This window comes from Pagrus pagrus, assembly GCF_965226575.1.
Source record: "Pagrus pagrus genome assembly, chromosome: 20".
Taxonomy (NCBI): Eukaryota; Metazoa; Chordata; class Actinopteri; order Spariformes; family Sparidae; genus Pagrus; species Pagrus pagrus.
Genome location: NC_140207.1, coordinates 18,094,505 through 18,119,069, shown reverse-complemented (window position 1 = coordinate 18,119,069; position 24,565 = coordinate 18,094,505). Strand labels below are relative to the sequence as shown.

Below are 24,565 nucleotides of genomic sequence, written 5' to 3'. Positions count from 1 at the left end.
AAGTAGAGTACTGTACTTAAACACATATAAAATACATCCACATAGAAGAGGAGGATGTCAGACTAATGCACACCTTTCTTGGTATTACAAAAAAAGGTAAGGTAATTCAAACATTCAGCCTTGAGGTGGCTGTAGCACAGGAGGTAGAGCGGGTCGTCCAGTAATCTGAAGGTCGCTGGATTGCACGTTGAAGTGTCCTTGAGCAAGATACAGAAGCCCAAATTGCTCCTGATGAGCAGATCGGAACCTTGCATGGCACCTTGTCTGAATGTGTGAATGTGGCGAGTGTTGCAAAGCGCTTTGAGCGGTCAGTGGACTGGAAAAGTGCTATAGAAACGCAAGGCCATTTACCATTTACCTTAAGTGCTCTGGTGGGATGAGCTGACGGCCTCAGTGCTCTGGATTGAGCTTTACTACTTTAAGGTCTAGTGTGTACAAGGGTGGATACTTCAATTCACAGTTTGGGCAGACTATAAAAACAAATGCCTTGAGAAGTTATACCAGTTTATTCCAGCATGTTAGCAAAACACAGCTGCTAAGTACCAATATTTCGGCCGTGTTGACGCGAGATTCAACTGCAAGGTAAAAGGCAGAAAGAAATGCGGGCATAACTGTTAAATGTGTTATATTTTTATATTTACTGCACGTCACATGTATTGCATTGGCATTTCCACAAAACAAGACCTCGGGACACTTTCTAGTTAGATTTGTGGCAACAAAAAGCTGGTGTTTTTAACGAGACCTTGAGACATTTGCAGCAGTGTTTGTGGCGACCAAAATACTTTGATTCTAGGATCAACCAAGCAGTTTTTGTGCTTAAACCTCACCCTTTGTGACAAGAGACAAGGTGGGGTGGCAGGTGGCATCTGGACCCCCCTGCCCTCCTCTATGATTCCTGCCGATGAGTATGTAAGATTTAGGGGGATCGATCAGCAGAAACTGAATGTAATAGTCCTACTTGTGAATAATCATTAGGGCCTTTTCACATTCACATCTGTAACCACACCGCTAGCTGCCATTGAATTCTACACACTGGACTGTCAAAAGAAACTTTGGTCATGTTCTACATAATCTTGTCTTGTACTCCATTAAATATTCATCGAACGTTGTTTCACATTTAGTGAAAAAATGCTTGTAACAAATGTGAAATCCAGTTATCACAAAACAACACATTAGAAGAAGCAATGTATATCTTTATTATGTGCTATGTACATATTTTACAGTATGATACAGCAACAATACACGGTAATGCTACACAGTCAAGATTGCACAGTTATAGAGTTAGGCCACAGCGGTCGGGTACCGTGGTTATGAGACATAACATTGAGTGTACAGTAAGTACAGCGTACATCTTTGGCTTCATGGGGGGAACAGAGCATGGACACAGTGAATGTAAAGGTTCAGTCAAGAGTGATTGAAAATAACACGGAGTTAGTTTGATGATTTGTCAATGATATCATGGATCAGGAATGGATCTTGAGCCCAGAAAGAAAGTAAGTTTTGGATGTTTTCGTCATGTGTGAGTGACTGTTATGCTTCTGTTCAGCTCACTACAGAGATGTCCTCGTGTTTTGGTTGAAGAAATTGTATCCTGTGACCCCTGCTGGGCTAAGACTTGCCCGGCCCTGAATCCTGTCAAAATGCATTTTCTCACGTACAGTGTGTGTGCCTACGCATACAGACATAATCTGTGCACACACTGTATAGGAGGAGACGACAGTGGTGAGAGTGGTGAGAGCCGGTTCTAAATCATACTCTAATTATGGCATCGTTCTCACAGTCTATTAATTTGTGGTAAAATTAAACCAGTCCTCATTTTGCTGGAGTTGTTTACAGAGAATCAGACCGCCTCTCTCCCTCCTCTCCTGATAATCCTGAATCTTCTGCTCGCCTCCCCGCCAACGTACAGCAGTTACAGCCTACAGAGTGACGGGCTGAGGGACAGAATGCAGAGAGAAACCGAGAAAGACAGAGATTGGATGAAAGATAGATGGGGAAAGAGAGGGAGAGAAGTGACAAGGTGAGGTAGAGCGAGAGAGAGGGAAGCCGACAGAGAGATGGATGCAGCGGGGGTCGCCGAGGTGAGGAGATGGTGTAATGATTAGATCACAGATACCCTTGAGCCTTCCTCCCATGCACAAAGAATCTGGGAGCGCACTCGCGAGGGGAGGAAGGCCTGCAGTTGTAAATGGCCCCGCTGTCAGAGTTCATCTGGGCGGAGGAGGAGTGCGGGAGTGGATTACCGGAGTCTGCGATTACAGGATGCCTGCTCCTGCCTTCTCCACTTCTCCCGAGACGGGAGGAGAAGCTTGTGCTGGATCGCATTTGTGCCGCTGTCGCACCGCAGATTTCCTAAAGATGTTATGAAATGTAATGTTTGGCTGTTGAGAGACTGCGGAGATTTCAGGCAGGAGGAGGGGAGGAGAAATATCATTCTCAGAGCTCCTACTGGACAAACTGTAAAGTTCCTTGAATGTCAGGAAATTTAGAAAGAGTCAGAAACTTTAAAACTTTCTTTCACAAGTACTCTCAAGTCTTTAGAAAAACAAAATCTTGTCACTCACTCACAGCAGCAAATCTGACGCTAATGGCTTCCTTAAATACTGTTCACCTCCTTATCAGATGATGTCATCTCCAAACTCGAGCGAGTTGAAGGTGACTGCTCGGAGAGGAAGAGATGTGTTTAGGATGCTTCCATCTAGTGGTCACTGGTGATAAAACTAAGTTGGAAAAGGGGGGATGTCATGCAAAATTACATTAATACAACCATCTCTGACGAATTTCTTGAGTCCAGTGTTTAAACAAAAAGCTGTCGTCATACGGAGCATAATGGCGCGGAGTGGCAGGGCTGGCAGGGGGTTGTTAGTGGTTTTCAAACATAATGGCTCCATTAAGCGCATACAAAAGCATATTATTACAATAAATTACTACTTAGGTTCACAAAATAGATTTCTGACACAATACCCAAAGACATGGAGACAATGAAGACGTGACAGGGGAGGATGAATGCTGTTACCAGAGGCAGGATGCAGCAGTTGGCCACACGACGGCTTTGTTGATCTTACGACGCGCTTAAATTAGGATCAGCTCTGAAAGTTCAGACTTTATTCAATGTCGGATTCGGTACTCCACCATGTTTTCCCTTCCAATTTTGCACATCAAAGTGTGTTTTACAGACATATAAAGCCCATTGTGGCTCCACTCAGTTGGATTGTGGGTAATGTAGGCGAGTTTTGATAAAGGAAGAAGTATGTGCGGAATAAAAAAGTCAAAATCTCTGGTTCTCATCATTTGTTTTTGAACTTTCCATAATGATGGACTGCTCTTTCAAAACCTGGCACCTACATTACCCACAATGCAACTTAGCCACTGAGTGACATCACTGGAGGCAATTTATCAGATTACAAACGGCTTTCTCTGCAGCCACAACAGGCTTTATGCTGCTTTTTTCACAAATGCACAAACACTCCCCAACACCTGTAACCACACTTTGATGTGTAAAATATGTGGACTTACCCTTTAAATCGTCAACTACAGGACGCTGCCTCTTAGTAAACGGTCCCTCGTGTGTGTTTTATGTACATTGCAGGTTACATAAATAGTTTCCCTTAACAGAAAAGAGATGGATGGTTTTTAAAATGTCACGCGTGGGTGTGTGTAAGTGTGCGAAAAGTCTGTATTTAAGGAGAGAGAGAGGAGGAACATGGGAAATACAGCCAAAAACCTGAAGGAATTAAAGGACTAGTTCAAAGTAATGTTCATCATAGAAATCCTTGTTTGACATTACAACAGTTGTGTGATTGGGTCAGAGGTTTTACCCCTTGTGTGAACAGACTGACCATGAATTAAATAAAAATGTCAATATGTACATATGTTCAACAAAGAAGCACGGTTTGTAGTTTGTTTTACTCGACGTTTAAAAGAGAGAATCAACCTCCTGGCTGAGATTAAAGCGTCGCTGCACAAAGCCAACTGCTGGGGAGTTTTTGGCCTCACCTGCAGACATAAGTTGATCGCTTTTGGATCTGAGTACACTGCCGTCTCCTTCTTGTCTGTGTCTACATATGGTGGTGTGTGTTGACATTACGAGTGTGTTGTGCAGCATGTCTCGCTGTAAAGGTATTTATTCCCTCAAATGTGGGAAAATCCTCTTTCACTGTGGATTAGGGAGACGGTGTGTATAATGTATACAGGGGGGTGAGGGAGAGGCACAGAAAGGGAGAGGGGGTGAGAGGAGGACAGTTAGCGGGAAGGAATAAGCGGTGGAAAAAATGTTTCTGGAAGCTGATTCCAGTTTCTTTTGGATTGAAGTGTTAATGCATAAATAGCGCTTTAAATATGATGCTTTTCTTGCCAAAAACAAATCCCCTAAATGGGAATCGTTGGTGTTTCTGCACAAACTGCACCTCAAAAATGACGGTTTGAGTAGAAAACTGTGAGTCTCCACTAACACTAACATGTTACATGATTTTGATGCATAATCTGGGGAGAAAATACTATTCTGAAAAAAACAGAGTGAGATGGACAATTGGGGGGTAAAAAAGAGACAAAAAGAAAACAAAGTTGGGCTGCGTTCCTGTTTCATCTCCTCTTTCTTTATATGAAGGGGGCAGGAGTTGCTCGGAGTGGCTTGTTCCCCGACAAGCCGCTAATGCCTCCAATAAGATAAACCCTCGGCGAATGTGCTCCTGTCGACAGAGCTGCCACCGATAAGAGCAGAGGAATCGCTAACGGCCAAGACAACTAAAAACATGAGAGGCTGGGCTCGAGATAAAGAATGTAGGAGGCGGCAGGAAAATAGGAACAACAGCGATCAATTGCTGGCACTGTGCAGCGATGCTATCCGACGCCATCCCTCTCTTACATCTTCTGTAAGAGTGTGTGTGCGATCATAATCTGAAGGGGAGGAGAGGTGGGTGGTTTGTGTGAGTACGAGTGTGTTTCTGTGTGTGTGTGTGAATCTGGGTCATCAAGTCATCAATAACCACCTGCATTAGTAGAAGAAACACACAGGCAAGGTCAAGACTGAGTGAAATCCCTTCAGAGTGAAAAGGGGATGAAAGGAAGGAAAAAAACTTTACAGTGTGGGTCGTTTCCAGCTCAGATGACTCTTTTCCCACAGGGGTTGGGAGGTGGGGGGGGTTGGATGCCTGGATGGATGCTTGGATGGATGAGTGCATGAATGGAAGAGTGGCATTTTAGTATCTACTTTTGACAGATTGGCGACGGCCGACTTGGCAAGCAGAAACAGGTGGGAGTCGGGGGCTGCGGCTGGCTGGGGCGGAGAGAGGAAAAGGAGCGAAGGGTGAATTATGGATGGACCGACGGAGTTCGGGAGGAGGGGGGTGTCTGGCAAGGGCTTGTGCCCCGCTGACAGGCAAGCTGCTAGTTGGTAGAGTCACTTAGCCACACAGAGTCGACCAGAAATGATGGGGCCATCTTTTGCATCTGCAATGTACTGTAGCCCTCGTTCCTCCCAAAGGCCCCTGGGATGGTTGTAGGCAACAGGACTCCATCGAGGAGGCTGAGGCCGTCTGCAAAAAGCTCACTGTCTTTGTTACTGCTGTGTGCTCGGTTTGCTTACTCCACTGCTGCCTTTCTTACTTTTTCTCACTCTTCTTCCCGAGTGTGACCTTTCACTCCTCCACGTACGTGGATGGAAACCAGCCGACCTGAGGGGGGAGAGAGGGGAGTAAGTAACCACGCAGGAGTTGACTGACACAAGCAGTTTATTTACAGTAATTTATTATGTATTCTCTTTCCCTCCCTTTGCCTTTTCCACTTCAAGATACTGATTTGCCAGAATGTCTTTCAGCAACCCAGTGATGAGCTGTGTGTGGGGAGAGCACTCGGGCATTTTCTAAGTAACAAAGACGTGTATTTCACATGTGAGTCCTCTAGAAAATTAAAGGATACGTTCATCCAAAAATGTAAACTCAGTCATTAGCTACTCACCCCCATGCCGATGGAAAGTCGGGTGACGTTTCGTAGTCAACAAAACATTTCTGGAGCTTCACAGCAGAACCGTGTTGCAGCATTCTCCTAAACAACTCAAGTAGATGGGGACTTGTTTCTAAATGTATAGAAACCTCTTAATGAAAACATAAAATGGCTCCATACAGCTTGTCCTGCATAATCCAAGTCTCTGAAAGCCCCGAAATACCAAATTGATTTGAAAAGATGTCACTAAGTGGAAATCTTCTTTGTAGCTGCTAAGCTAAAAGAATTAACGTGGACTGAAGTGGTGCCGAGCTCGACTGCACATCGAGGGTGTAAATAACGTCTTTTCAAATCAATTTTTAAATCTCGGGATTTCCGGAGACGTAAACCGAACAAGCTGTATGGAGACATTTTATGATTTCTTCCAGCTGTTCTTTTGCGTTTTAGTCCCCATCTACTTCAGCTGTTTGGGAGAATACTGTAGCGCTGTGTTGCTGTGAAGCTCCAGAAATGTTTCGTGGACAAGACTTTCTATCGGCAGGGGAGTGAGAAGATAATGACTTTTTTATTTTTGGATGAACTCATCCTTTAAGCCATTTTTCTTTAGGCTAAGGTCCGACATGATATTTGTCACTGATGTTTTACATTGTTGACAAAAAAATAAAAAAGCATTATGATATTAATCGGGTTCACCACAAAATGTTCAGCACCAATTGGTGCTTTTTAAGCTGAAACATTTATCTTTGGGGAACACATTACTAAATTCATATTTTAACCTCACGGTTAACAGCAATGAAGTTTTTTTGAATTTTCTTTTTAATGACTTGCAATTTGTATTTTACTATTCAAACATCAATCATACAGACATGTGCAAAATTATAATTAAAAACCAAATCAAAACTCAGAAACATATTTTTAAAAGCTAAAAGCAACATCAAGACAGCTGATATCTGACACCAGTATATTTTTCTTTTGACCACCAGTCATGACAAACTAGACTATGAGAGCCTGATATTACACTGAACTGATTACTGATTAGGTTACTGTGATATAATCCTGTGGGTTTTTGACAGTTGACAGTTTCAGCCAGCTGTTTTCCAGCCAGCCGTACAGATTGTTGTTATTGGTTGAAAGCTCTAAAGAGAGCCTAACAGCTCTCCACAGACTCTACATACAGTGTTTAGTTTTCACCAGAGCAGCATCAACACACACATCAGGCTTAGAAAAAGAGAAGCGCTTCTTAATTCACCACAGCTGTTCACAAAACACACTCGCGGCACAGACACATTACTGAGGGCTGCAGCACAAACATACACAAACACACACGGGCTGAATTTGTCACTCAGTCCAACACTCTCCAGCACGCTTAAGATGCAGTGCATGTGAGTGGGAGTCAGTGCATATACTTCCCTGCAATGAGACGCAGGATTCTCTCAGCGCTGCACGCCTCATTATATAGCGATCTTGTTATCGGATTGGAACAACATGCATTTAAGATGTACAAGAGCAACAAAGTCTTCCAAGTGATGATATTGGGAAATTGAAATGGTGGGAAGTTGTACTAACTGAGGATAAACACAGCCAGAATCTGAATAGTCCTTTCCAGGTACCTGTAGACAAGAATATTTGCCAAATCTTTTGTATCCAAAGAGCACATTTTTAGCGCTACTGACAACTGGATTGGGAATTTAACATCCAGATTGGAGAAAGAAAACTATGAGTCCTCTGAAAAGATGATTTCCCTGTTTTTCGATTTGGTTTATCGGCATCTCGTGGCTGCCACTTACCCTGCCGTTGACCTCGCCCCTCCACCAGCCGTTGGCTCCTGACTTTGTGTAGATCTTCACCACGTCGCCCTCCTGCAGCGAGAGCTCCCGGGTGTCACGTGAGCTGAAGTCGTACCGCGCGATCGCCACACCAATCACTTTAGGAGTAAACACTAGAAAGAGAGAGAGAGAAAGAAAGGTGGGTGTTTGAAAAAAAAAAAATATATAGGAAATCTAGTTCATCTGTGGCTCAAGAAGATGCATTTAAAAAAACATGTAAATACAACACACATCTACACACACATAAACACACAGATGGAGATGGGTGATGTTTTTTCATTTGGACAGAAAAACCAGGGTCTCACCATCTCTCTCCTTACTGTCTTTATACTAAGAGCAATAACATTTAGGAAGAAACTGTTTACAATTTATCATTATTGTTGGTGTAACAGCAGTAGTTAGCAAATGGATTTTAAAAAACTGTTCGGAAAAAACTTCAGTGTTCACTATACAGGAGATTTACACATCTAAATTCCAACAGGTTGCACCACAAAAACTTGTTCTTACGAAAAGCTACGAAGCTAGTTGTGGCTAAATGTTTACACCTACAGTATTAGTCCAGGTGGGTGTCGCTAAATGAACAAACCTCTCCCAGCTTAGTTAGCTTGCTAACATATGAAATTTAAGAGTAAGGAGTAAAAGATTACATGGAATATGGTCTAACCTGACACTAGATAAAATGCTGTCTAATAATTATATATATAAACTGGAATATTTTAGATTGCACAAAAATAACACAACAATGACCAAACTTCAGCTAGGCTAACATCGTCTCATTCTAAGCTAGCCTACAAACTCTCAAAACACACATTTCTCAATGTACACATACTGTACATAAATAAGAGCAGGCCTTCGATGCAGAAAATTGGCAGTTAAGTATAATATCTAGAGAGCCAAAGTCAAACTGGAACTGAGTGAAAGAAAAAACCTCACAAAATCACACTGACATTTGCAACAACCGCATGCTAATGTCAAAAAGGCCCAGTCCTGAAACAAAGCCCTTGTCCCATGACACGCTTCATATGAAAAACCACCGCTTGTTTATTAAGGTTTTAGTGAACTTTTGATGGACTGCATTTCCCATAAGTCTTAGACATTCACAGACGAAACCTCACAGCTCAACACAAGAGGCAAGTAGAGCCGCGAGGCAGCGGCTAGTTAGTCTGAAAATGTCGGTCCTGTGCTTCTAGTTTCTGGGAGCTGTAGTTTTTTCTCTGCTTGTAAAATAATCATTGTTGAACTTTTAAAATGAAGAAGGTTTCAGTTTCTTATATCAACTGATGTAGCGGCTGTCTTTTTTTTAGAAAGACAATTAGAAGAAAGAAAATTAAATGACAGATTGCAGAGAAACAGAAGCTAGCTTTAACCGTGGTTAGCCGAGCTAACTGACACCAGGATTTCAGCTCACCTAAAACTTTTTTTTTTTTACAGGTTACTCTTCACTACCGAAGACATTTTGTAAGTTTTAATGGTGTAACCAGATTTAGAAGTCACAGGTTTGACGTTAAGCTAGTAGCACTAAAAACTAAGTAATGGATTCATGATGGTGCAACCCAATTTATCTGCTCTCAAATAAAGGTTGAGGGGAAAAAAACACTTATTATTGTCAAAGTCAATGCAGTTGCATGTAGTGCATCGCTTTAGTTGAGAGAGCCCAGCTGGAGTGTTCTGACAGCCGTGTGTGTGTGTGTGTGTGTGTGTGCGACTAGACATCCTGTCGAGCAGACAGTAGCATGAGAGACAGCTGTGGAGAAGGTTAGCTAGTTACCACTGCTCCATCCCACCCTGCTGACTTTCCTCCAGACACTGACTGGTGGGTCGGACTGGGCTAAGCTGACAGGTGGAAATGGAATGTCAGACCTCTTCAGCCCGGCCGTGGGGATAGAATATCTAATAAAGAGGAGCTCTGTGTCTTTGGACAACTCTACCTTTATTTTGACGGACAGACACACACAAGCAAACACACACCAAACTCACGTACGTCCAACACCTCAAACACCTTCCTCAACAGTTTCCGCCTCACGCGCACACTGGCATTTCCGTGCACAAACACACACACACGCAAACTCAAATACATAAAAATACATGCATTACGAAAACAAACAGTCCCTACGCTCCACACCGGATGACACGTATGTGCACACAACTATGGAAGAGGTGAAATGGTGCGATGGGAAGCGAGATGGCAGATGTTACGGCACAGATTCCAGCGATGATGTGAATGCACTGAGCTACAGCCGGCATGCCAAGCAGCCTTCAACATGAAGAGGCAAGAGAGAGAAAATGGAGCGTTAGAGTGACAGACAGAGAGAAGCGATACCTGTACCTGACCAGAAGGGAGCAGAGGAAGGAGGTACAAAGCTGTAGCCGGCAGGAGATACAAAAGAGAGGCCGCAGAGCAATGGGGCTATGGCAGGGCAGGCCAGGCAGGGAGCGGAGAGATGCGAGAGGGGAGAGGGCAGGGATGGGGGGTAGGATGGTAGAAGGAGAGAGAAGCAAAGGAGAAAAATAAAACATGTTTGTACAAACTCAATTCTGAGCTTTTTTTTTTTTTCAGAGCTTCAGGAACACAGTTGCAGTTCGATGAAAAAGATAAATGAGGGCAGGCACAGGAGGAGCGCACAGCCAACACAGCCACTGTTAGCACTTCTTTCACTGATGGTTGATTTGGGCACTTTAACTTGAAATCAAACAATTTAACTGAAGCATGAGACCTTTAACTCCTGGTCTAGACTGAAATTTTAAATCTTGTGTTCGACAAAACTACTTTTGTCCTCCGGTGTTGGAAAATGAGTTTGAATGACCTCCCGGTGGCATGAATCACAACACAAGTTATCCCATGACACGTTTCAATTAAAGCAGGTCTAGACTCTTTAGAGACGTTCCCCATAGGCAAGCACTTGGTGAAATTGTTGAGGAAAAGCTGCCTCTGGTCAAACATTTGACGAAACAAAACACAACGCCGCTAAAATTTAGTTGAAATGGGCCAGATCAGAATCGAGATGCACCGTCGCTTCATAAGGATGTCTGCACATTTCTGGGCGACGATGTCTTCACTTGTTCATTTAATTGGGAGGAACATGCAGCGTGCTCACAATTACAGCATAGGGAATAGATATCTATTTGCATATTTATAAAGACAATCATCCAGCTGTAACACAGCCACAACTGCAGATACACATCTCCTTCACAAATTTCCTCTGACAGACACGCTTGGCTTGATAACTCATCAGGCAACGATATGCTTTATTTCATATTCTATTTTTATGCTACTTTCCTGTGGTCTCCTAATTGTATTTTTATGCTGTCTCTCTGAAGCTCACAGTGTCCTCAGTGCAGAAAGACTAACTGAGTCTTTATCTTGCAAACAACTTGAAAAATAACCCACCAGAGGCCCACTGCATTTGTATTTCTATCTCTCCTCCAGCATCCCTACTGGCAGAGAGAAGCTAATGGCATTGATCTGAGGCCAACAATGTCTTAGAGAGTTGGCAGTGTTAGTGAATTTCTTTGGGGAATAGAACCTTTTACCCTGAAAGTATTAGTACCTTAGTCTTTGTGGAAAAAATTCAATCCACTGGGCTATTTTGGAGTGTCAACAGAGCAAGTATGGCACAAGTACAGTCAGGAGAAAATGGTGATGCCACTAAGGTTTTGCTCAGTAGCAGCACTACAGAAACAGACTTAAGTCTAAATTTGATAAAAGGAGTTGGCTGAATGGAGGCCAACGAATGTTTTCTGTCCAGAAAAGTTTGACTGGGGTGAGAACAACAGCCCGATACTGATGCAGGAATCTGATCTGCACTAGCAAAGAAAGCAAGAAGCCAGTGTGTTAAATAGCTCATTAGTATAATGGATGGATTATTACGAAAGAACCTGCTGGGCACAGGCCCGGTGCCCCTGGACCAGAGCCTTTGAATGAAGTGACTGTTAACACTTCTTGTGGGCATGTCAATCAATGAGCTACAAAACAACCACTAAGACGCTAAACAACCACAGAGGCACAAACAACCAGACAGAACACAAAACAACCACAAAGAAACTCCTGACACATCTGAAGTCTGCGTGCTTTGCTCATGTGTAGGATGGACTGGAAGGCCTCGTAGCCCATTTTTCAGGATCTTTCTATTCCTGTAAACTACGTGGAGTTACAACTGTTAATCAATAATATTTAGTATAAGAGTACTTAAAGTTGTTTATTTGGCATTCACTTATTTCACTGAATAAACCCTGAATGTATTAATATTGCAGGGTTTATTATTGCCAAGAACCTTGGCTTTAAATTTCAGTAGTAACACATTTCTACAAATGTGGCGCACGTTTTTTAAAAATGAGTAAAAACGTGTTACGTTGTTTCAAACTGCGCTCCGAGCCGGTCCCATTCAAACGCTTCTGAACTCAACCCTGCACATTTCTGCCTCCTGGAGTAGACGATCTAATCCCCACAATGGCAGACGAATGCCCAAACTTTGTGAAAAATGTGCCGCTCCCAAACAATACTGCTGCAAGTTAACTGGCCTGGGTTATTGATATGCTGTAAGGAGAGCAGAGCTCCAGTGGTTTTTAAAATGAATACTAATCAGCGCACTGAGAGACAGCTCAGCAACCCCTAATGGTGTCGAGGTACAAGCAATATGAAGAGGGATCGCCCTCCACTTCAAACAGCCACCAATACACCAGCTGCATTTTACATGCTTCATTTTTGCTAAATCTGATTTGTGGACCACACTGGAATACACAATGTGAGCCGGTTGACTAATAGAAGAGACGAACATCAAGAGTCAAACACACACACATGCATTGTATCATTTCACGAGAGAGTGAAGATGAGCTGAAATCCAATCAAGAGCCAGGACTCCCACACACGCTGTCAGATGAGTTTGTTCCAGGGGCGCAAATTAATTTATATTTTGTGTTAACAGCCCTATTGTTGCTACTGCAGTTAGCATATTAGTTAGAACTATAAATGAGAGAGTTTTGCCTTCTGCAAAACTGTCCAAAAAACATACAACAAAGCACGAACATTAATTAGCAGTCTTCCAGCAGTGCTCGAGGAAGACGGAAATCAAAACAAAAGAGTCGTTTAAAAAGTGAAAGAGAGAAAATGAAGTGCGCACACCGGGAGGAGGCTGCCTACGAGACAGAAGACCACACCGGAACAAAACAAATTTGGACTGAAGCTGTCTCGACTTGTGATTTGAAGCGGCGTTTGAACAACAGGCCTCGTCTAGAACAACCACACAGCTCTGTACAATCTGTTCACATCTCTCCCACATGGAACAAGATCGTCAGCGAGCCAGGACTTTTTTCTTTTCTTTTTTTTTTTTTTTTGTTTTCACCCTCCCATTGCACGCAGTGGCATACAGGGTTCAAATGAAATCTCATTTTCCCACTGAAGTCATACATTTTCCATTAACCAACTGATGGGCGATGATGCTTTGCCCAGCTCACACACTGTTTAATACCTTCTCCTCTGGCATTGCTGGAAACATTCAGCTTGTGCGGAGTGAACGCGGATGTTTTACAGAGCGAACAGCACTTCAGTTTTGGAGGTTGTAGACAGTTAACGTCGAGTCTTTCAACCTCCTCTTGACGGCTTTTCAAACTTATTCCCAGCTGACATCATCAGCCAAGCAAATAAAATAAAGCCTACAGGAACCTCTTGAACTTGTGTGCCTTTCTACTCTTTAGAAATGCATTTCAATATGAAATTACGTTAGAAAAATACATTTCTTTTCACAGAATTATCTATGCTCACTCCTGAGTTGGCAGTTTGACAATGCTCTGCTCTTTTTATCTGTTGCTTTGCTTCAAACTCAAACATCCTCTCATTAAAAACAAAGTTCAAAGTTGTACGCTCCACATCTGTTAAATTCCAAGTCAGAAAGGGTAAAAAAATCTCACTGGAACACCTGAGAGAAATCAGGTTAGTTAGCGTAATGACAGACAAAGTCACAGTTAAGAAGGAACGGCAGCTGCATGCATAAGTTATAAGCTACGTGCTGCATTCCTTGGTAGCTCCGCTCCTCTGAAAAGTGTGACAACAGCTGCTTTGTCTCGAGGTGTTGACAGGTTTGTTTATAAGAGAAGAAACAGCTGATTCTTACACAGGTGAAAAATATCACACAGCTCGAATCTTCACCCCGGCAACTGCTAGACGGCACAACACAACATCAACCAGAACAAAGTTTGCTTGTGCCGCCATTGTGTTTTAACTTCCACATATTACACTGACTCCTGTGTAGTAAATTGACTCATGACTGATGGTTTAATAACACTGATGTATTACATTAATCTTAGTTGAGGCTGTGACTTATCTTTAAGTGATGGTTTAATAATGCAACATTAAGAAATGAATGTAATATCACAAGTTAAAACCTTCATATTATGTTTTATTTTTGTTGTTTTAAGCATCATTAAGATTAACAGTTCAATGTATTAAAGGAATTTTATCATCCATTGAAGAAATATTACGGCTCTTATAATGCAATAATGACTATTCCATTAAAAAATGTGAGTAACACAAAAAAATGTTAATCTTCAAACAATGACTCGCTGGAGTGCTTTTACATTACCCTCACTAAAAACGTAGTATACCCATATATGATATCCACCATAGAGGATATTGTGTTATTTATGACTTTTAAGTGAAAATTAAACATGAAATAATAAAAAAAATAGTGTAAAAAAGTCACAAAGTAAGACTTTAACTCAGATTATAAAAGCTCTTGACTTCCGATAACTCGTTGAGGGATCTATCAGGATATCTCCCTTCCTTCTCAAATCGATTGATCTTCAGTAAACGTTCAGAGAGTTTATCAAATCTAATAACATGCTTAATGTATTCTCCAGCCACCGTTTGACGGTTCAGTCAACAACGATTAACGTCAGATGAGACCGGACTGTTTTTAACTACAAATAGCTCCCTTAACTCTTTAAAGGCTGTGAAGACGCTCCCAAGTGAATTACAGCCGTGTGTGAGGGAGCTGGTGAGGATGATGGATAAGAAAACTGAAGAGGCAGCTGGAGCAGTGGTGGGAGAAATCGGCAGAGCCGGTAACAGCAGAATGTTGCAGGAAACAAACACTATTAGCAATGAAAGGAGTGAATGATCAGCAGACTGTCAGATCACACAGACGGCTTCACTAACAGCTGAGCTAAGTGTTGATCAGCTGACAGCATGTGAGACTGTCATATGCCTACGGTTTACAATGTCACGGACAGAGCTGAAGAGATGATGTAATTAATTGATTGGTCAATCAGTTAGCCTAATCAGGAACTATTCTGATCATCGATTAAACACACGGTATGTAATTTCTGCCACTACACAAAAGACATAAGTAGTGTGGGATCATGGGAGTTGTTGGCCACATATAAATGATAAGAAGATGTCAACTTGGGTTTTGAGAAGATTTTTTTGAGATTGGGATAAAGATAATAAAAATAATCATTAGTTGCAGCCGAGCCAAGATACAAGAATCTTAAAGCTACCCTCTGATGTTATTTATTTACAGGTGAGATACACATAACAGAGGAACCTGCCCGTCAAAATGTGGTCAAAAACTCCACAGGGTGCCTTCAATGACCCTGAGTCTGAACAGAAAGACTAACTGAGAGGCATTCAAGACCCATCTTTAATGATTATTTTATAAATAGCTGCCCTATTTGTGATTCAGCTCCTGTCCCACTGTGATATTTGCTTTATTCTAAAGGTCTGAAGTGTTCTGTATCATCAAAATATACAGTATGGGACTGATTTCACTCATTATCTGCAGTACTGTTGTAGTATTTTAATTAGAAGGACTATATTATTCTAGAGACGCATGTCTTTAATTCTTTGTCGATAGTTTTTAAATTGTCCGGTTGCAACATGATCTGCACTCATCACTGTGTAAAAGTGTTTCAGAGTTATAGTGATGGATTGTTTCCATCATAGTGACTCTTCAGCTCTACTCACTGTTGCTGCCCGACCGGTTGAGGCGGTGCATTGCAGCGTTCTCCGGTTCCCGGTAAGGAAACTGCAGCGTGGTGTCCATACTCCTAAAACCTTCTCTCAGGGAGTGGTGTTTGTAGTACTCAATCAGCTCCTGGACACACACACACACATACACACAAAGTTAACACACGTAAGAAAAAGTAAACAAACTAATAGACATGCACTAATTTGCAGCTGTGGTCACTGCAAAATCAATCTAACCCTTACTATTACCATAGCACATATTGCTTTTAACATGCTGGAGATGTGAAAAAAGGCACTTTCTGATCTGGTTTTTCTTACTCAATAAAATGTGGTAACTTCTGTGTTTTAAAATGTTATTGTGACTAACACCAGTATTAAAATATTATACTCCAAAACCTGTTTTTAGCACATTAGAGATACAGAAAAAAACAACAACTTGGTGAACCTTCTCCAATATGTGCTGCACTTATCTATAATGTGAAGCCCTCAGGCCGGTATAAACACGTCTCTAATCATGGCTATTTTTGTGCACACTGCTAAAATAAAATTCAGGTTCTGACACTTCATTAAGCGAACCCCAATGATTTATTTATGAATTGCAGTGGTGGAGTTTAAAAAAAATAAAACAGGGCTGAAAAGACTCACTAATATGCTCCTGAACTTCTTGTTCTCTGCGATGTGGAAGCAGCCCTCCCTGGTCAGGATCTTTATGTGCTTCACGTCGTTGTTGTACCTGTGGGCCATTGAATAAGTTATGAGTGTAATTTCCCTCTCTGATCACCGCCATCGATCGGTGGCCGGCCCCTGGCCCCTGTGGAGAGCGCAGCCGTCGCTGTAATGCATAGGGTCCCAGAGGTTTGCGACACGTGAATGATGGGATGGTCGGGAGAAAATGTGCCCCCTCCCACCCACATCCTTGTGTTTGCATTAAGAGGGTGGCTAATGGGGCTCTGAGGCTGCAGAGTTAAGGGTTATGGATGTGCAGAAATCTAGGATGTCTATCACTCAGTGTTGAAATGTCTATATGTTGCTTTCAGCCCTCCATTCTCAGAGTCCTGGTTCTGAAGCGGGGCTGCTGTGACACTACCACCAGAGGTCACTAAACTTAGAAGTTTTTTAATTCTACACAAAGTGGATTTAATCTATAAAGTCGTTCTTTTTTTCTTTGACTTCTTTCAATAGAAGTCTTTTCAACTGAACCTGTGGAAAACTTACTCGAACCGACGTGCTGGAATTACTAAGAGGGGACTTGATCCAAAAACGGGTCTACCCACTTCTAAATTGCATCGACCCAAACACACCCAAACAGAGAGAGAATTTAAACAGCACAGCAGCACAATGCCCCGCCAATTACCAGCACTGACGCTCGCAAAAAGCAGCAAAACATTTTTTCCATCACTTCAAATTCCCTTGCTCCCTCTCCAGGAACGCTCCCGCCACAAATTGAAATGTGGCACATTCTAGCGAAGAAAAGTTGCCAATCTCAAAATTGTTGCTTTTAAAAAAAAAACTTCTAACGATGTGAAAATAGACTTCTGCAATCTTTCCGAAAGATTTTCAAATTTAAAAAATGTGACTTTTTTTTTTTAGATTTGAAGAGCCACCCTCCGCTGTGTGTGTGCCTTTCAATTTGAGAGTAATACTTTTTTAGATGTCGTCATTCCCACAACGTCGCTTCTTTTTTTAACCCAGCTTCTGTCTTTCATGGGGAGGTTTTAATAACCTTGAACAGTGTAGCAGTTGTTCTCTGCTCTGCTCAGAGCGCTTCGTCTGTGTGCACACAAGCAATTAAGACTTCGGCGCAGAAGGAACTTGAAGGCACTGAGAGCGGTTCATTCTGCGAGGGGGGAAAATGAGTCTAAAACAAGTTAAATGAACATTTTAGCGGAACGTTTCCGCTGCTCACGGAGAAGCGTGCCGACTCCTTGTGGAGGAAAGTGTTCCAGCTCAGAGATTCAACAGCAAGAGACGACGGGTCTCTCTTCACTGCCTGCGTGAGCACTGATCATTTATCTTACGCATACAGATAAGTTAGGAACAGTGGAAGGGTCTCTAGCACCCAGAGCTTAACCAAGATTAAAATGGCTGCATCATTCTAATATTAACTAATAACAGATTGTTTTTGTGGGTTTTTAGGTCAAACCATAATGAGCACTATTACATGTGTCTTAACGGAGACCCTGCTCCATGATTAGCATCTCGTACGGTGAGTTTCACACACATCACTGTGGTCGACCACAGTCTCAGCCTCCAAGGAAATGCACATCATCTTGAAAAGGAACTACAAATCGGCCCGTCAAATTGTGTAGTACAGCCGGGAGTTACATCTCGTCGATACTGTGGTTTGGCTGAAGGCATCTGATGAAACAAGCAGACAGTTTTTCTCTCTTGTCTGCGGCTGCTCTGTCATGTTAAGGAGTAACGGTCAAATCTGATGATTCTCGAGAGCCGGCCACATGAAAACCCCCAAATTCTTACACAATAATGTATTAAACACAGATATTAACCTCTTAGATGTTAAAACAAGATTATGGAAATTAGCAGTGGTGGGAAAGGTATTCAAGGGGATCAATGAAACAATTTGTGGCAATTTACACATATCAATGATGCGTTTATTGGCCATATGTGAGCAGATTGTAACGTTACATGAAAATGAGACCCTCCCCTTCTCTCTCGGTTGCCTATAGAGACTGTGGATGATTTGTTTAAGTTGTTTAATGCTGATGGACCGTGGACTTGTTTGTGAAGTTCCACAGAGCCCCTTTGAGTAAAAGTACCAATATAGCAATGTAAAAATACTCTATTACAAGTAAAAGTCCTGCATGTAAGTTAAGTTAAATAACATGAGTGAAAGCAGCAAAATAGTAAAAATATTGGCTAGGTGCTAGCTGGTTAGCATGCTAATGCTATCTCTGCAACACAATACATTGTCTCTGACATCATGTCAAAACTGCACCTTTAAATCCGAGAATCTAGCTACAGTCTTCCTTGACTGACTCCATGGACCTGTCAGACTTACTTTATACTGATGGCGTACTCCGTGTACTCCCTGCTGCGATGGCGGACCAGATAGGTGCTGTTGACCCTGTTGATGAGTTCTGCCTCTGCCTGGAGCCTCTCCATTGGCCCTGCAAACCTACAACACAACAGCAAAGGAAGACATTAAATTGACCAACCTTAAATTCATTGTGGAATACAGCATGAAGTTGCTGACTGTCTGCATGCCATCGATAACTGCGTATCTGTGTTGATAACTATATTTATCTGCACTGGGTGAAGACCTTGACCTTCTTTGCTTAAACACATTCAGACTGAGATAGGTGTTTTGTGAGCATACCAAGGTTGAGTGGAGTAATCGACGGGCTTCGGGACCTGGAGCAAAGAGCAAACATGTGTTTTTGTTATTTTCACCAAGCCTTCCTTCGTCCAACCTCGATACAACCTTACAGTAAACTCTTGCGCTTGGCAGCAGTTCCACCGTTCTGTTTTCGAGATGATGTTTTGCTCGTCTATAAAACAGGTGCTCTTACACTGTACAACCCCAATAAAACAGCTTAATGCTCCTCTTATCTTTACAACAGTGTAGACAAGGTGATAACAGTTTGTTATCTACGGAGAGGCTCATTTTCCTGAGGCAGCTGGACGTGGTGTATGAATTTCATTTTATGGAATGGGACATGACAATTCAGCGGTGGAGAGATTTCAACAAACGGAGAACAACAAAAAAAAAACACACCATTTCTCCACCCTCTCAATTGAGTCTGCACAAACTATTCCTTGTTCCTCATTAGGCATCTTTTCCTCTTGTTGATAAAGTTAATAGGAATGTTTTCTCATAAGACAAGTTCCTTGTTCCTTCACATAAAAACCACATGGGCTGGTTTTTTTTTCCAATGCCAGGTAAACCAAGTTAGCCCAACCTTCCTCGCATCACTGAACTGCTAGTAAACACCTGTATTTGAGCTGCAACCACAGGCCCTAAAGTGGCGAAGGGACTTGAAGTGAAAGGAAACGCTACTTACACACGGGCAAGGCTTCACAGCGTCGCTTGGAAAGAAGCCAACCTCTTTCGTCGACAGAATTTTGCCCTGAAACCACAGAGAGATAATTGTGTTATGTACATCTGGCTGGCTCTGTCTCCATAATTCAGGAACAATTAGCTTGCAACACAGAGTGGTGTAAATTTACAGCCCTAGTTAACTATTGTTGAAATAATGGCTGGCAGGAAAAGGGAAAGAGGATGAGTTCCTTATTCCTCCCGTGGTGATGAGTCTTTAAGCTCAGCGCCTTGATTTATCAACACCGGAGAGACTCAGTCCATATAAATAGGGGTTTTCTGGAGGCCATAGTGTGGTTATCTTCCTCTCACTGACTCATTCGCTGTGGGTTGATGATGCTGTTTTTGTTCTGTGCGCTGACAAAATATTTGATTTATACGGGACAATAACTCAGGCACGGATTCCAGAGCTGGAAAGAAAACTGAGGCTCAGAAATGAAAAACATTTAGAGTTTTGTGCTTTTACATTCAGAAATGTTGCTTCAACTTCAGTGCGAAATGATTGTTTTTTAGGTAGGTCTAATATCTTGAGGGGTGAATAAAAAATAAAGTCTCTTAAATGAACACAGTGCTACGTGTATCTGCCTTTAAAAGTTCTTCAAATCACTTTTGCTGTTTTCGGTTTTGACCTTACTTTGCAAATCCCAAACTGTCTAAGCTGAGCTTTCCTATGATCGAGCAAAGCCTAAATCATGTCTGATGTTCCGGTTTAACCATCTTCTCAATTTTGACTCTTTATCGTGACATTTTTAATACTTTCTAATATTTGTACAAGAAAGTTTTTTCTATTTGCATTCCAAAGTCCATGGATAGAGTGGGAAAACATTGATATGGCCACCAGGAGAAGCAGTAATACTCCCACTGGAGAAAGTACAATGGAGCGCAACTCAAAGTCAGAGTTCACACTTATACATCCAGTTTCATCAGTTGTCTGATGTCACACAACAATGGCAGCACCCCTGGGGAGGGGTATGATGCATTTATAGATGACAGTATTTGTATTAGGCCTGTAAATGAAATATTTAGACATGTTTCCAAGTAAGTAAGTCAAGTTTTTTGTGTCACTTTTGTTTTGTTTCATACACCTGGAACGCTTGGAGGTTGGACATGAAATGAGTTCGAAACTTTGACCTGAATGCAGTGTAAGTCACACGTGCAGTGGGCAGCACAGCAGGAGGCTAGAAAACTTTTTTGATTTTGCACTTTTGTTCAAGTGAATGGGCGCCATCTTTGAGTCCAGTATTCAGATCAGATTCAGAGTTTACAAAGTCTAAAGTTTTAGTTTGCAGAGCTTCAACCATGCCAGCAGCTGTAGCACCAATAGATTATACATGTGCTGTATAAGCCAGACTGGGTTGATTTGATTTGAATATATAATAAATAATATTTTTTGAGGATTCTGGGGTTTAATTGAGGGTCCAAGACCACCTATATGTTGCAGTCTGGCATTTGAGGGGTGTGTTTTCCATCGCAGCCGTAATCTCAAAAGGCACAGGTAGCACACTAGCAGCTAAGCCCATTTTGATGAGCCGTCACATCCCTGCTACATCAGGACATTTTATATACGCCTCGTGGAACGCCCTGCTCTCTGCCGCATCCTTGCTAAGAGTGTGATAATGATTACAGCTGGTAACATTGACAGAGTAAACAGATGGTTGCTGTTGAATGAAATGAAATTACAGCAATCGATTCTATTTGTCACACAACCCCCAGAACAGAAATGATTACGGTCTGCTGGCTACAAAGGTGATGGATATTGAATGTTTGCTGAGTGTGGGGCTGGTTAAGCTGTTACACAGAGTTAATTGAATTCGGTGTCTATTTTATCTGTTTTGTATCAAGTATGGTGAGATTTGTTTGTTTCCTCATTCCATGTCTGATCTTACAACTGCGTGTCAATACAACGCCCCAGTCAGGCCTCCAGTAACATCTCATCTTAATTAATATGACGACTTTGATTCAGCCTCTCTAAGTGACTGCTACGACACAATGAATCACATTCGCAGGAAACAGCTCATATTTTTCTTCCTCTGCCGAGGTTTTAAATCACATGTGTTGTCACATAACAGTAATTGCTTGCATAAAGCAAACAAACATTTCCAGTGTGTGGGAGTTTCCTTATGAGACATGCTGTGCTGCGTGTATAATTGTCAGTGGGTGTATACATGTTACTAAGAATTCTATTTTCAGACGCAGCTCCTAAAACACAACTGGATATATTTTGACACAGTCACCTGCATGAAATGTCCATCATATATTTAACTCAAAGACAGGACATTAGTGCAAAATCCATTAAGTAAAAAAATGGACCACACAGTCTAAACCAGATCCGACTTGTAATAAAAAGACAGACCGGACTAACTGATAAATCATCCTCAGCCTATTACAGAATATGAGGTCAGGATAAGGGTTAGATGGACTGACAGTGCAGGAAATAAAGAGATTTAAATACAGTAGACCCATTTTTCTTGTGATTAAGAGATAGTGTGACCTCTGACCTGCCACCAGGGGCTGTGAAGGTCGGCGCAGATTAATTCGATGATGTCACCCGTCTGGATGCTGAGCGCCGGACCAGACGCAGGGCTCGGCACACCAAAGTAGGTCCTGGTTACCAGCATCTTTGGCAGACCTGCAGGAGACGTACAGTTAGCTTCTGCTTGCTGTTTGCAAAAAGGGGCTTTTTTTGTAGTGTGAACACGACTAAATGAGAAGTATACTGAGAGCGTGAAAGGAGAAGTGCCACACAGGAGTCAGAACTCAATATCCTGCTATCAAAAAGACTGGGAAACAAATCTGCTGCATCAATATTCACTGTATGTAACACCACACACACAAACCATATTTTCCCTCATAGAGTCCTGTAGGAAGGAATTCTAAATCCTGGACATGAGTTAGCATTTTCGCATACAACATTCAAGTTCATTAGAAATTTCTTGCTTGTAAATTTTAAAGCTTTTATTTGTCTTAAAAAAGGTGGCTGCTAACAAGTGACTAAATGGCTGCAGAGGTAGTTGGGGACATGAAACGGAAACTCATTTACTCTATCGGTCTTTACAGGCAGACTTTACTTGCAAAGTGTTCTTACTATAACTTTACTAAGCCTAACGTTAGCTTGTTACTTCTGCTGGTGGCATTTAAGCTTCAAGAACCATGAAAAGGGTGTTCACTTGTTACATTTATCTTGCTTAAGGAAACAAAAAGTATCACAAATTTCTGATTTCCTCAAACGTATCTTATTTCCTGGAATAATCCACACTAATCCGATTGGCAAAGACACTCGTCTTCTTAAAAGTAGACTTGAGTAGATATATGAGTCAAAGAGGACAAATGTAAAAGAAGTCCAAACCTATTCAACTTCTTTGACTAGAGCCTGGCTCCATATGAGTCCATCTACGCGTCTTTGTGTGTGCGACTGCGTGTACTGTGTGACCTCAGGTCAAAATGTTTGCCATTCTACAGGTGCGTCTTTGCTCTACTAAACTATTCATGGCCCCCATTATAGGTGCTAATGAGAGGGAGTATACATGTACACACACACACACACACACACACACACACACACACCCCTTGTCACAGGTGTGCTGCCCTTGCAAATCAATTGGACCTATTATCATATCACAGATAAGCAGCAGTGCAGTCTAGTGCGAGGCTGGTTTTCAGGCACGTAGATAAAAGATACGTGTGTTTCGGTGTGGACGCTGTTGCTCCTGCAGGGACGTGTGAGGAAAATTCAATCAAAGTCATAACTTCCCCTCACTTATCATTGAGAGTCGATTAAAACTGGTTCCCCAGTCACATTTACCATATAGATATGTCGGAAAATAATGGTGTTGTTTTCAGTACAAAATTCTTGGTAGTGTTATTGGCTCTGTCATCATTTCCCTCCTTTTTCTTTCTATAAATACCTTTTTCTACAACTGCTACATGTACAATGGAAGACCTGATTAAAGAAAAGCACTCCCCTGGTAATATCTAACATATTAAGGCACTGCATGAAGTGTATTTTAATCAAGCCGAACTTGTTTGTTTGAATGACCTCAGTCAGCGCCTTTTGATTTTGCACAATGGCCATCGTTGATCCCATTATTGACCAAGAAAACAGCAAAATTGAATTATAATATGACTATTATGAACCATCCACCCATGCCAAACAAATCCCAAGTTCATATCTCGTATGCCCGACACAATGAAACAAAATGTGCATATCTCTCTCTGCATTGTGCGGCGATAGTGTTCTTCGGCGACACAATATGAGACGAAGAAATTCAAGTGTGAGCATGAAGAAAGGCTGAAGCTTAAGGCAAATAATAGAGAAGTCAACAACACTGTATTGAAAGCTAATACATCTATATCTGCCTTGCTTCTCTTTCACGCTCTGTTCCAGCGCTGCGGCACTGAGGCAGGCAGCCTGACATGTGCTAGCCCGCCTGAATAGGACTTCTAAAGACACAGGGCCATGGAGAATTGAGTCTTGGGGGCATGAATTGCATTCCTATCCTCACAAGGACAAGCCAAGTGTTAGTGCACCTTTGAAAACAGACAAAGAGAGCAGCGTCGAAATATTATGAAACGCCAAGGGCCGGGGCAATCAAATGCCTATTGATTTTAATGCGTCTTCAGTCAGAAATGATTTTCTGCAGCATAATGGATGGAGGGTGGAAAAATGAGTGTTGAAGCCAGGTTTATGAGAGATTAAAGGGCCTCGGTGTGGTGTAGGCGCACGCATACACACACACACACAAAATTCGAGGGCTGCTGTGTGTTATTCATATTCTGTTGCAG

General features: G+C 42.0%; 1 protein-coding gene across 2 annotated transcripts in view; it reads right to left on the bottom strand.

Annotated features, from left to right (window-relative positions):
- Positions 1 to 1,176: 1,176 nt before the first annotated feature.
- The window catches only part of vav3 (vav guanine nucleotide exchange factor 3), a 102,590-nt gene continuing 79,201 nt past the window's right edge, over positions 1,177 to 24,565 (bottom strand). The window contains exons 20-28 of one of the 2 annotated variants that reach the window (XM_084339946.1): positions 22,282 to 22,412; positions 19,749 to 19,814; positions 19,064 to 19,098; positions 18,746 to 18,862; positions 16,372 to 16,459; positions 15,724 to 15,853; positions 10,093 to 10,173; positions 7,728 to 7,879; positions 1,177 to 5,672 (exon numbers count right to left, since the gene is read on the bottom strand). In XM_084339946.1, coding sequence (XP_084196072.1) covers positions 5,637 to 5,672; positions 7,728 to 7,879; positions 10,093 to 10,173; positions 15,724 to 15,853; positions 16,372 to 16,459; positions 18,746 to 18,862; positions 19,064 to 19,098; positions 19,749 to 19,814; positions 22,282 to 22,412 — 836 coding nt within the window. In that variant the 3' untranslated portion in view covers positions 1,177 to 5,636. The remainder of the gene's footprint in view (positions 5,673 to 7,727; positions 7,880 to 10,092; positions 10,174 to 15,723; positions 15,854 to 16,371; positions 16,460 to 18,745; positions 18,863 to 19,063; positions 19,099 to 19,748; positions 19,815 to 22,281; positions 22,413 to 24,565) is intronic. The other variant, XM_084339947.1, reaches the window with a different exon arrangement.